General features: G+C 42.8%; 1 protein-coding gene across 1 annotated transcript in view; it reads left to right on the top strand.

Moving 5' to 3' along the window:
- ptprn2 (protein tyrosine phosphatase receptor type N2) overlaps window positions 1-14,458 on the top strand; it is a 684,474-nt gene that overhangs the window by 118,779 nt on the left and 551,237 nt on the right. Inside the window, exon 7 of the mRNA XM_048606124.1 lies at window positions 6,011-6,173. Within this exon, the coding sequence (XP_048462081.1) occupies window positions 6,011-6,173 (163 nt within the window). The remainder of the gene's footprint in view (window positions 1-6,010; window positions 6,174-14,458) is intronic.

The raw sequence follows: 14,458 nt of genomic DNA, 5'->3' as shown, positions 1-14,458 counted from the left end.
CTACAAAGTTTGGCACAAATCTGTATCAGTTGAATTCTGCTTATAGTTCCCTTATTTCAGTCATTTATGTATATTGTGACAACTACCTGTTCAAGCATTCATTCTGGTAGGACACTGTTTATGATACCTTCAACTGGGATAACAACCATTTTCAGTTCTCTCCTGTTTTCACTACAGCCTCCTCCACGTTGTTGCCCATCTGCCGTAACTTTCAATCAAAGAGCTATTTGGACTCTTTGTCCAAATGATCCCAGATGATGGTAATACTGGACAAGTCAGATTTCAGAACGAAGCCTGGCTTGATCAAATAGTTTTCTTTGTTTAGTTAGATAAGATAGTCATTAATCACAGAGGCATATTCACATGAGGCTGCAACTTTTCTTTAACAACAGAGCAGAGGTTTATACATAAAAGGAAAAAGAACAAAAACCAAGCTATCTTAGTATAGAAGATGTTAGAAAGATCTTAAAAGATACAGAAGAATGTCGTTTCAACCTGTTTCCGAAGACTATCCATTACGGAGACTTTATACCTCCATTGCACTCCTTTAGTTTCAATTTATATACTACAGTTTCTTTGCTATGGATTGTGGAAACAATTTGATCAGTCCTTTCCAAGTCTGCAAATATGAACTGATTTGATTGATTTTATTGTCACGTGAATCGAAATACAGTGAAAAGCTTTGTTTATGAGTGGTACAGGCAGATCACAGCAAGCAAAGGATGTACAGATCAAAAAGACTTACAGGCATACAGGTTACATTGCAGGTTACATTATTTGAGGCTAGGGTCCGTTCAACAGTCTGATAACGGCTGGGAAGAAGTTGTTCCTGAACCAGCTGGAGTGTGTTCAGGCTTCTGTATCTTCTGCCTGGCGGAGAGGTTGTAGGAGGTCACTACCAGGGTGTGATGGGTCTTTGATGATGTTCGCAGCCTTTCCGCAGCACTGAGCCGTGTAAATAGAGTCCATGGATGGAAGGTTGGCTTCTGTGATGAGGATTGTTGTGGAGGAGGTGCAGTTGTCTATCCTCACTGATTGCAACCTATGGGTCAGAAAGCTGAGGATGCAGTTGCAGAGGGCAGAGCAGAGACAAAGGTCTTGGAGTTTTGAGATCAGTCCGGAGGGGATAATGTTGTTGAAGGTGGAGCTGTAGTCAACAAGCAGGAGTCTGACATAGGTGTCTTTGTTGTCCAGATGTTCCAGAGATAAGTGCAGGGCTAGGGATGTGGCATCCTCTATGGACCTGTTACAATGGTAGGCAAACTGTAGGGGATCAAGGCAGGTTGGGAGACTGGAGTTGATGTGGACCATGACCAGCTACTGAAGTCAGAGCTATTGGGCGTCAGTCATTAAGGCACACTGTGTGTGTTTTCTTGGGTACGGGGATGATGATGGTCTTCTTGAAGCAGGTGGGGACTTCGGCCTGTAGGAGGGAGAGATGTCAGTGAATACCCCCACCAGTTGGTCCACACAGGATCTGAGTGCTTGGGTGGGAACACAGTCACCACCTGTCGCTTCCCTTGGGTTGACCCCCAGGAAGACTGATCTGATTCTGAAGCGGTGACAGAGGGATTGGGTGTGTCTGGGGCTGTGGAGGCAGGTTTCGCCATGCCGATGGTATTCTGCTCAAACCAAGCATGGAAAGCATTGAGCGTGTCAGGGAGGCTTGTGTCATTGCCCGCCATCTTACACTGTTTCATTTTGTATCCTGTAATGTCATTTAGGCCTTGCCATAGACAGCAGGAGTCTGTTTGATAGTTCTAGGCCTCTAACTTGGTCCAGTACTGTGTCTTGGACTACTCACAAATCTGAAAGCCTAAATGTTCTCAATTCTCACAACCTACAGATTTCTAATCAAAATAATCAGGCCAAAGATATTCAGGCTGGGTGGATAGGTCATGGGGATTGCAGGGATAACGTAGGGAGGTGGGTCTGGGTAAGATGCTCTTCAGAGGGTCAGTGTGGACCCAGTGAACCAAATGGCCTCTTTCCACACAGTACGGATTATATGATATGATTCTCCAGGTTTGGAAGCTTAATAAACAAAACTCTCCTTCTGAGGTGATAGGGCCACTGTCCTGCTTGGACCGTTAAAGAGAGAAACTAAACTTGATTCTTAACTCAACCCTGATGTTTTCTGAACTAACTCAAAAAAACTTTTTTAAATTCTAGATTCTTCTGAACTGAAAACAAACCTAATGACCTTAAATACAATAGAGAACAGCAGATGTTGGAGGTCTGAGACAAAACGACAAAGTGCTGGAGAAACTCAGCAGATCTAGCAGTATTTGTCAAGAGAGAAACAGATTTAAGATTTCAAGTACAGTGACCCTTCATTCGAACTGAAGGAGGGTCACTGGACTCAAAAGATTAGATCGGCTTTCTCTCCACACATGTTGCCAGGCTTGCTGAGTTTCTCCAGCACTTTCCGCTAATGATCTTAAGTACTTACCCTCTCTGTCACAAGCCATACAGTATACACCTGTGGATCTGCATACTCATGTGGTCAGCCCCAGGCCAATCTTTTTCCTTCCGTTAACTCATTGGAGTTCTTCACAGTAGACAGGAAATTTAATTTGTAGCCACATTTTTGTTATCTGCAGGAGGTCTGCGCCCCTGTCCCCTACGAATACTAAGGTTTTGATATAAATACCTTTCTGTTAAAACCACAGAGGTCTGCCATCACCTACCTTAGGACAAAGGCTAGACTTGAGTCATTGATCCAGAAGGATTCTCTGACCATGTTTTTATTTTCTTATAAAAGCCTTTCACAGAAATAAGCCACGCCCATCTGCCTCTACTTTGAAATAAAAAATTCAGATAAACTGTACACCTTTCGTCATAGTTTGAAACAGGCCACAAATTGGCTAGCACTTCTTTTTTCCCTATGGTTGACGATCAGTCCAGTGATATTCTGCTCATAAATCCTTATTGCATTTCCATCAATCACTATTTTCGTCAACAATTCTGAACTGTGTCCCTCATACTACTACATAGCAGTTCTGTAATTAGTGCATCTTTTCCGCAACTGTATCTCTGCTGGATTGGAATAAAAGCTACTGAATTCACATTCAGTGCCCTCATCAGTCTCTCCAAGCTCCTGAATATTACTACTGGCAACCTCAGATGGTCAATACAGTTACTTTCTCCCTGGTTTGTCCCATACTGTTCTTATAGATTTATCACCTATTGGAAAATAACATTCCATGAGTGCTTTTCTCTGAAATATACATTGAAGATATTGATGAATTCTTCAAATTCTGTCTCTGAGTCCAAATTCCCAATGATCAGTATATTTTTTTCTTATCAAGTATTGTATTATCATTTATTTTAATACCTTTTATTGAATTTTTTTATTAAGTGGCTTTATCACCTGGTACAGGTCCAGTATCCCTTATCCAAAAACCAACTGTTTCTCGGATAAAGGATAGTTTTGGTTTTCGGATACCAGGCATTGAATAGCTTTGCGCAGTTTCAATTACTTCTTCTAAGTCAACAAAAAGCAAGGTCATAGTGCCTGCTCCGATTCCTAAACATACTAAACTGCAGTGAATTTCACAAATTTTATCTTAAGGAAATACAAAGAACAGGCTCTTACGGTACAGCGGTGATGTCTCTACCAGGAAACCCAGGTACAGGTCCCACATACTTCAGAGGGGTACAATTATAGTCATGGCCAAGTGGTCAAGGCAATGGATTCAAAATCCATTAGGGTTGCCCCACGCAGCTTTGAATCCTACTGACTACAGTTGAAGTCTGAGGGCAGAGAAGAAGGGCATTTCACCCCATACTAAGGGTGGCATTGTGGCTCAGGGGTTAGTACTGCTGCTTCACAACGCTGGGGAACCAGGTTCAATTCCACCCTCGGGCGACTGTCTGTGTGGAGTTTGACATTCTCCCCATGTCTGTGTGGGTTTCCACCGGGTGCTCAGGTTTCCTCCCGCAGTCCAAAGATGTGTGGGCTAGGTTGATTAGCCATGGGATGTACATTGATAGGGTAGTTGTATGAACAGAATGTGCATCAGATTCATTGATCAAAGAAATGGATTTTGAATCTTCCAAGATTTCTGCGACCTGTCAATTTCTGCCGAGTGTGTTAGTAAATCTTTATCACCTTGCTTAATAAATCAGTTAAATAATTCAGAATGGTTATTATCTCCTGTGATGGTGCCATTCAATGATTATCAATCACGTTGTGTGTATCAATAACTATTGACAAAGAAGAATCAGGTACAGAACAATCACCAAAAGATTCTACGTTCACTTGGATATCCTTAGGTCCACTATACGTCTATTTGGACCCTTTTTGGAAAAAAAAGTCTTTGCGTAACTCAAACAGACCTGAATGGACTTAAACTGAAGGTATTTTCAAAGGGCCTGAACTCAGTGTGTCTGCTGGTCTGTTCAAATCTATTCGGGCTCACTTTTGAAAAGACCCTTGGTTTTTAGGTCTTTCCTGTTTCTGGACGTGCAGATAATGGGTACCTGACCTGTTGTGGGTACCACAAATGTTCAATAAAGATGTCGCAGCATGGTAATTCTCAAGTCATTATTTTGCCGTTTGTGTTATAGAAGGCCAAATGAGAACAGCTTCCATTTAGAAGAACTTCCTAGTGTTACATGCTCATTGAATACTTCCTTGTCAAATTACTCCTTCCAAAGTGTATCACCTCACACTTTTCAGGGTTAAATTCCATCTGCTCACTTACCTGCCCATTTGACCATCCTGAAGACACTCAGCCTGTGTTAGCCTTCGAACCAATCTTTGTGTCATCCGCAAACTTATAAATCCATACCTTTCTCTAAATGACGAATAATAGGGACCCAGCACAGACCCCTGTGGTACACCACTGAAACAGTGGCTTCCAATCACTATAGCAGCTTTCTGTCATCACCCTCTGTCTCCCACAACTGAGCTAATTTTGAATCCACACCTTCATCATATATGCAATGTAGAAGTAGTACTGTAGCTAATAATACTGTGAGCATGTGTTATAATAACTTATTATTAGCCACTGAAATGAAATTTAGTCCAAATGTTGGAGAAAGCAATCAATTATCCTAAATGGACTGAGAATAGACGGGCAGCGCCGGACAGTGTTGTCTGGTGCTACCTAGAGGGATGCCAGCTTTAAACTGCCAGATCAAATGGTAAGGTCAGTGTCAAATTTGAGCGGTGTATAGGGAGCTCCCAAAAAGCAGGAAATCGAGGATGAGACACAAACAGTGCAGGATCGAGTAGTTGCTTTTGCGTCGGTTCTTTTAATTTGCTTTCTGAAAGCCCAATGCCCATAAGCCTACCACTTAGGTTGTTTAAATTCATTTTGATGTTGTTAAATACGTTCTCTGCAGCCCAGTGGGGTCTGGGTCTATTGGCCTGCCGACTTAATGGCACAAGCCCCCTCAGGAGCCGGCTGCTAATCTCCCAGCTCCTGAAACCCTGAAAGAAAGTAATGAGAGCAGCTTGTGACTGTAATGTAATGATGGCCTGTGCCTGGAATTCCAGCAGGGCAGTGAGGAAGGCAGGCTGATTGCAAGACACTGCCAGCAGCCTTGTTCTTGTAAGTGACCTGTCTATCTTCAGTTTCCTGCTGCACACAAACCATCATGCCCTACAACTTAATCAGGGTTTGTATTGATTTACTTCCTCATAGTGAGAGTTTGAACGATTGCTATTTTCACCAAATTTTTAAAAAGTATATATTTTTTGTATTCATGAGTATAGAACAACTTCTCATATATATTAATTTTCAAATGATTGTTCTTTTTAGTTTTCTTTGCATTTGTGATTTACTTACAAGAATGCTTTTAGGACAGAGTGGCAGCCCTTCAGACAGGAGAAAAGCCTCTATACCTTCATTCTTATAGCTGCAGCTGAAATGACAGTCGACCAGACAGGTGATGAGCTAAAGGGAAATGTATTTGCTAATTTGAGATCATACATAGATGGAGGTGTCAACCTTACCAGCTATGAGTATTTTCTCTTTCATTTCCTATCCGTTATATCTAGGGACAGTTTCAGGGGCTGCAGCTGGTGCGGAACAAGCTAAAGGGGAGCCAGTTGACCTTCGAGTTTTGGTAGGCAACCCTGAGGCATTTGTGAATAAGAGTGCCCAGGCCAGATGCAGCCTTGTCATTCCAACTGTGGGCTTTGCTGGGGTTGAGGTTCGCAGGCAATGTGGATGTGGAGGTACCAGGCATCTACAGAGTGCCCTGAGAGGATAAGAAGGCCTGGATGTGATTTATAGAATCAGAGAATCTCAGAAGTGTGGAAAGAGGCCATTCAACCTATTGAGTCTGCACTGACTCTCTGAAGAGCATCACACCCAGACATTAATGCTGCCTGTCCTCTGCACTACCTAAAGAATATAAACTTTTATCTCCCAAAATACCTAGCGCTGCCTCATTCCAGGAGGAAAACAGCAAATGCGGACTTTACTGTCCCCAAGTCACTCAGAGCCCTGTCAGATTCTGTCCCATGTCTTTGTTCAAAAGTGTTTGTAAGGTTAAGGTCAGCAGTTACAGACCAGTCAGTTAATGTCACTGGTGGGGAACTGTTTGGAAACAATTATTTGGGATAGAACTAGAATATGAAGGGTCTAGGCCCGAAACGTCAGCCTTTCTGCTCCTATGATGCTGCTTGGCCTGCTGTGTTCATCCAGCCCTGCACCTTGTTGTCTCGGATTCTCCAGCATCTGCAGTTCCTACTATCTCTAGAATATAGAATATCCTTCTTTTTGTTACATGTACTCCATTGCAGGAGTACGGTGAAAAGCTTTTACAATGTCTGCCTTCTTATGGTGACATCTTAGGTACAAGTACCTAGGTACAATTCTTGGATACTGCAGAGGAATAAAAGTAGTTGCATTACATTACAAAGTTGAAAAATACATTAAAAATAGGACATCATTAAAGGGTTGACCTCACAGTAAGGAAATTTTAAATAAACATTACATTGTAGCAGCTCAGCTCAGGGCCTCTGCGCATAGCCTGACCGCCCGCGCCAGACCCCACCTAACAGCCGTCCCCCTCCGCTCCAAGCCCCAGACAGCTCTGTACCAGCAATAAGCCTCCCCTGCACTGGTCTCCACCCGGACTGTCTGCCTGCTCGCTGCTCTGGGGCTGCATCCCCCACCCCCATACTGCTCTGGGGGTGCTTCCCCCCCCCCGTACTGCTCTGGGGCTGCGTCCCCCCACTCCCGTACTGCTCTGGGGCTGCTTCCTCCCGTACTGCTCCAGGACTGTTTCCCTGTGCTGTTCTGAGGCTCACAGCCCACACGCTGTTCCAGGGCTCACAGCCCACACGCTGTTCCAGGGCTCACAGCCCACGCACTGTACCAGGGCTCACAGCCCAGATGATACAAAACTAGGAAACATTGTAAATTGTGAGGAGGAGAATAGTGTAGAATGTCAACAAACGTAGAGAAAATGTTCAAGTGGGCAGGTAGGTGGAAGCTGAAGTTTAATGCAGACAAATATGAAGTATTGTTTTTTAGTAAAAAGATCATAGACAATCAACAGAAGATAAGGGCATCAATTCCAACTGGGATGCAGGGGTAGAGGGACCTAGGTGAACGTATCATGAAAGGTGGCAGGACAGGTGCAGAGAGCAGTCAATAAAGTATACAGTATCCTGGCCTTTATTAATAGGAGCGTGGAGTATAAGAGCAAGAAAGTGATGTTAAACTTGTTCAACCTCAGTTGGAATATTGTGTACAATTCTGGTGCCATACTATAGAAAGGATGTAAACATTGGAGACAACACAGAAGAGAATTACAAGAATGATTCTCTAGGGATGAGAAACATCAATGATGAGGAGAGTTTGGAGACATTGGAACTGTTCTCGGAGAGAATCAGACTAAGAGGAGAAATGATAGATGTTTTTGCAGTCATGAAGGGTTTGATAGAGTAGATAGAGAGGAACTGTCACCCCTTGCAAGGCTGAAAGGGCATAAATTTAAAGTAAATTGCAAAAGAAGCAAATGCGTGTGAAAAAATTTCAGACAATGAGTGTTTTGGGTTGGGGAAATGTCAAGAAAATGGCACAACATAATGGTATTATTTGGAGATCTAATATAGACACAGTGACTTCAAGAACTGTGACTGTGATATCCTGGACTTTCAGTTGCTCAACTATAACAACTGGGACAGTGTACATATTGGGGGCTCACTGGAGAAACAGCTATTGAGAATGAGATAAGTGTCCAACCTAACCAACAAAGTCGACGTACAAAGTTTATATTTGCCAGCACAGATTTGCCAGCAGTCTGAGAATAAGGACTTACATGCATAGATTGCTCACAGGGGCTGCACACGACTCCATGGAAGACGTCACTGAGATGAAATAAACAACGTCAACAGATTCAGGACACAGTCAAAAAGATATTGCCTGGAGTTCTTGGGATGCTCTAGTCAGTTGTTAATATATTCTGAATAACATCTTCGTAAGTATCCCCAGTGTAAGCTATCTTCTGCATTTGTTAGTGGTTGTAAATTGCAAAATGCTGTTTGGAGTATTTACTGACCATAAGATAAACACATGCAGAATTAGGCCATTCAGCCCCTCGAGTCTGCTGCACCATTTGATCATGGTTGATATCTTTCCCAAACCTATTCTTTTGCCTTCTCCCCCTAACCCTTGATCCCCTTACTAATCAAGAACCTACCTACCTTAGTCTTAAATACACAGAATGACCTAACCTCCACAGCCCTCTGCTGCAATGAGTTCTACAGATTAACCACCACCCTCTACCTGAAGAAATTCCCCCTTATCTCAGTTTTAAAGGGTCATATCTTCTTCCTAAGGCTGTCCCCTCATGTCCTTGTCTCTCCTGCTAATGGAAATATCTTCTCCACACCCACTCTATGCAGGCCTCTCTATTCTGTAAGTTTAAATCAGATCCCCCCTCATCCTTCTAAACTCCATGTACAGATTACTGACTGAATTTAATGTAGCTGTTAGGCAACATGATAATAATGTATTACAGCTTCAAATGTATCAATTTTCAAAAGGGAAATAAATGACTGATCATTAGTTCCTTTAATGGAACAAGAACATTAGCTTTAAAGCAGGTAATTTGGGACAAAACAGTATTCTTAATGTTAGTCCTGTGCAAATTGCAAGGACAAAATAACCAGTAAAATGGTCTATTAAGTAGAAGTGTTAAGTACATTCCTGCAGTTTTGCAGTAGCTGTGGTGGCAGAATGTCAGTGTTTATAATGGTGAAGTGGCTTGTCTTGATGTTTCCATCTCACTTCTTAAGATGCTACAATTAGACATCCAGCTCACTGGAAAAATGGGGCCAGTTAGTCAATAACCTTTCAATAGAACTGCAATATATAACAGCTCAAGCTGCTTCAGTTCAGTTCCTTTTGCTCAGTGACTCATTACTGATCTTGGAATCAGATCTGTCCTTAGCAGGTACTTATTAACAACACCGTCAGAAGTAAATGTGCAGTGTGTCAAACATGACTTGTGGAACAACTTGATCCACAATGAAAAGTGAATCCAAGATTGCAGTTTTTGAATTTGTACTGGATTGTTGGAAGAAATAGAAAATCTGAATATTTCAACAAAGACATACCAACAATGAAACAGTGATAGACACATTAAAATATGAAATTTGACAAGTCAACTGCAATCAAAGGAAGTATGTACCAAAAATGCAGTAATATCAAGTATTAATTATGTAGCAAGTCACTGCAGCGGTCATTGAGATAAAAAATGTTTCATGATGATTAAATTAATTTTAACAGGATGGTGCTGTGTTTTTTGCATTGACGGTATTAAAACTGAAACAGAATAAGGCATGGAAGTTCCATGTTTGCAATTCCGACATTAAATGTACCATACTAATTGAGGGCAGTCCTTAAAACATCTTTTATAAGGTGTAAACCTTACTTTATACTTACTGGAATAGACCTTTGGCACTGTCAGGCAATGGGTTTTACTGTCTGGACGGGGAACCTATGATTTCTGTCAATGTGCAACTCCACATTCATATGGTCTTCTGAATCCTCAACAACCTCGCTAATTTGAGGCCATAACCCTCTTCACCAGGCATGCAGAAGATGAAATGAGGATTTGGATGAATATCACATATGCACCACAGGTGGGTTTGCAAGTGCTGTTATGGAATTGACCATCAATTCCACTCTGCAAAGGATGGTCTCCAAGTTCTATGTATTGCCCCGTGCTAAGTTTGTGGTGAAATTGTACTCTGGAGCTAGCCGTGCCCCCAGCCAAGCTGTTCCAAAACAGCTACGTCATTGGCATCTAACACATCAATATGGAAAATTGATTACATGTGTTCTATACACAAGCAGCAGGCCAAATCCAGTCCAGCCAAATACCACCCCATTAGTCTATGCTCAAAAACAGCAAAGTGATGAAAGGGACCATTGACCTGTTCACTAATGCTCTGTTTGAGTTTTGACAGGATGACTTATCTCTTGACCTCATTACAGCTCTGGTTGAAACGTGGGCAAAAGTTTTGAACTCAAGAGTTGAGGTGAGAGTGACTGCCCTTGACATCAAGGCCACATTTGTCCTGGTGTGGCACCCACCAAGGAGACTTAGTAAAACTGGAGTCAGTGGAACCCAGTGAGAAAACTGTCAGTGGCTGGAGACTTATCTGCACAAAGGAAGGTGACTGTGATCATTGAAGATCGCTCATCTCAGCTCCAGGACATCACTGCAGGAGTCACTCAGGATCATGCCCTACACCCCAGCATCTTTATAACTGACCTTCCCTCCATCATAATGTCAAAAAGTCAGAATGTTTGGTGACGATGGCACAATGTTGAGCAACCAGTATGCAAGAAGGCCTGGACGGTAATGAGCAACATTCACGTCACACAGGTACCAGGCAATGACAATTCTGTACAAGAAAGCCTCACAACATTCTCCTCCCTTAACCTTTAAAGGCATTACTATCACCGAATCACTTATTGTCAATATCAGGGCGCAAAATATATTTCTTTTCCCCCCAGGGCTCCTCTTGAGGGCTACTTGTTGATTTTGGGTCTTTTTGTCGTTCTTGGATTACATTTTCATTCTCACGAAAGCTTTATTAGGTTTTAGGCTTGTTACATTTATATATTTGTGTTGATGTGTAGAGTATTTGGACTCGCACACAGACAGAATTGCAGGAATTCATCAATATCCGCAATAATTTTCAACCCAATTAAACTTAAAGCTACAGTACAGCAAGAGAACATTAATTTTCTGGATACCATAATACTTAAATTGGCACAGACAATAAACTTATATTAGCAAAGTATATTTTTCCAAAATAACTGACGTACTTCTATATGCAAAATGCCATCACTCGAGTACAATTTCCATAGGCTGGTGAGGCATCAGCTAATGAGTTTACACTGCATGTTCACAAATCTCAAGTACTTTAACAAATCAATCACTGCTCACTTTATTGCATATTAGGTCTCAATCTCAGACTCAAATTTAATAATTGACACAATGTTTATTACAACAGCTTCTATGAGCTCCTAAATGCAAGCAACTTTAAGCTAGAGATATTACATTTATTTACAAGTCATTTCTAATGTCAGTGACTTAGAGATTTTCAAGCTTCTAGTTCTTTTATTGACAGACTTGAAACTGTCCTTTTTTTTTGTAACGCCCTTGCTCTTGCTCTCCCACTTGCTACTTCCTTCTCTTATCCTGTGCCTCCTCCATTGCAGCCTCCCTCCCATTCCCAACCACCAATCTTTGACAGCCAGCAATCCATCAGCGCCTCATACCCTCCATCTCCACTGTGCATCCATCTTCTCTCTCGACACACACCTCACTCTCTGTCTCCCACAGACCTTTGCTCTCTCTCTGTCCCTCCCTGCCCACACACCCTTGCTCTCTCCCACATATTCTTGCTCTCTCTCTCACGTACTCTGCTATCTCTCTGCCACACAGCCTTGTGCTCTCTCTCTTGCGCACACTCTCACCCTCTCTGTCCCATACACCCTTGCTCTGTCTCTCCCACAAACAGTCTTGCAGCCTGCAGCCTCCCTGCCTACCCTTCCTCCTTGTGAACCGTCAATTCTCTACCATCTTCCCCTCCCTCCTGAGCCATCCTGTGGCATTCTGTCTCTCTCCAGCCCCTCATGTTCTTCCTGATTACCCCAGCCTCCTTATGACCTGTTAACACCTGTGAGAGCTCATGCATCTTCCCCATCTCTCTCATTCTTCATCTCTGCTTGAGTGTATGACAGGCTCTTCATCTTACCCGAGCCTCCTGTCTCCCCAAGCTTTCGTATGGCCTTCCATGTACCTCCGACCATTGGGGCCTCCCTATCTACCCCAGGTTCCTTGCAGACTCGCAGTCTCCACAAACCACCATTGTGGCCTCCCTGTCTCTCCACATATTCTTTTGATAAGACCATAAGTTGTAGGAGCAGAAGTAGGCCATTTGGGCCATTGCAACTGCTCTGCTATTCAGTGAGATTGTGTCTGATCCGACAATCCTTCATTCCACTTTCTTGCCTTATGCCCGTAACACACGGTTTCTTTACTAATGAAAAATATATATTTTGAATCTGCATAGCCTCTGCAACCCTCTGAGGTAAGTAATTCCACAGATTCACCACCCTCTGTGAGAGAAAAAAAAACTCATTGTCACCCGAGTCTTAAATGAGCAACCCTTTGCTCTGAGATTATGCTCTCCGGTCCTAGACTCTCCCACAAAGGAAAAGACCCTTTTTGCAATGACCCTGTCAAGCCCCCTATGTTTCAATAAGGTCTCCTGTCATTGTTCTAAATTCCTTTGAGTCCAGGTCCAATCGACACAGTCTCTCCTCATAAGACAGTTCCTGCATACCGAGTATCAACCTAGTGAATGTCCTCTAGACTGCCTCTAGTGCCAATATATCTTTCCTTAAATAAGGGGCCCAGAACTATTACAGTATTCTAAGTGTGGTCTGGCTGGTGTCTTGTATAGATTTAGCAAGACCTCCCAGTTTGTATATTTCATTCCCTTTGAAACAAAGGCCAACAGTGTAATTGCTGTCCCTATTACCCACTGAACTTGGATGTCAGATTGTCGTGATTCATGCACAATGGTAGGTGATGGCCTTTTGCATCTGGATGGGTACATGAATAGGAAGGGGTTACAGGGATATGGGCCAAATGCTTACAAATGGGACTAGATCAGATTGGGATGTCTGGTTGGCATAGATGAGTTGAACCAAAGTGTTTGTTTTTGTGCTGTATGACTCTATGATGTTATCTCTTGACTATTAATCCAGAGACGCAGTAATGTTCTGAGGACCTGGCTTCGAATCCTGTCACGGCAGATGGTGGAATTTGAATTCAATAATAATCTGGAATTGAGAGTCTAATAATGACCATGAATCTGTTGCTGATTGTTGGAGAAACCCTTTTGGTTCACTAATGGCCTTTTAGGGAAGGAAATTTGTCACCTTCTCCTGGTCTGGCCTACATGTGACTCCAGACCCACAGCAATGTGGTTGACTCTTAACTGCCCTCTGGGCAATTAGGGATGGGCAATAAATGCTGGCCTGGGCAGCAATACTCTCATCCTGTGAATGAATAAAAGAAAACAAGAACCCCAAATCCCTCCACATAGTCTTTCTTCATTTAAATATTAATCTTCCATTCTCGCTCCTAAATTGCAAAACCTCGCATTTTGCCACATTATAATCCTTTCAGACTGAGGTCATCCCCGACTCTTGCAGCTTCCCCACTCTTAGATGGTTCTGGTGTTTCAGCCCTTGGCTTTGCTCCTTGGAGTGGGGGCAGCTCTCCTGCAGGACAGTTCTGCGCCCTCCTGAGCAGAATAGTTACAGCAATTTGGAGGCTTCAGGGGACAGCGCTAACAGGTGCCTGAGCATGAAGTACGGCACCCGAGTATTAGGCTTGATGTCCTGGCCGAAAGGGAGTGCTGAAAAGCAAGTGATTGGGATACGGCGCATTGAGTAGCATGAGAGGCCAGTACAGATACATTGGGTTGAGTGGCCTCCTTTGTGAGAGATGGTCACATGCTAGGTAGCAAATGTCTTGAGAATTTGCATTCAGTGACCTTTTGAAGTCATTAACCTCATTCCAGCATTGTAGCAGGCCCTTTGAGACATCTCTCGTCATATCTCCCCATTCCCTTGATGGCCTCCTGGTTCTATGTGGAAAAATGTTTCCCACCTCTTTCGCATTTTCGGACTGGAGGCCTGCGACCAGCAATGTTCCACAGGGATCGCTTTTGGGTCCTCTTTTGTTTGTCATTTATATAAATGATTTGGATAAGAATATAGAAGGCATGGTTAGTAAGTTTGTGGACAACACCAAAATTGGTGACATTGTAGACAGTGAAGACTGTTTTCTAAGATTACAAAGAGATCTTGATCAAATGGGTCAATGGGCTGAAAAATGGCAGGTAGTGTTCAATCTGGATAAGTGCAAGGTATTGCATTTTGGTAAAACAAACAAT

Source organism: Rhincodon typus, chromosome 2 (genome assembly GCF_021869965.1).
Source record: "Rhincodon typus isolate 14 chromosome 2, sRhiTyp1.1, whole genome shotgun sequence".
NCBI lineage: Eukaryota > Metazoa > Chordata > Chondrichthyes > Orectolobiformes > Rhincodontidae > Rhincodon > Rhincodon typus.
Note: the sequence above shows the minus strand (reverse complement) of the source record. Positions and strands in the feature narration are given on the sequence as shown.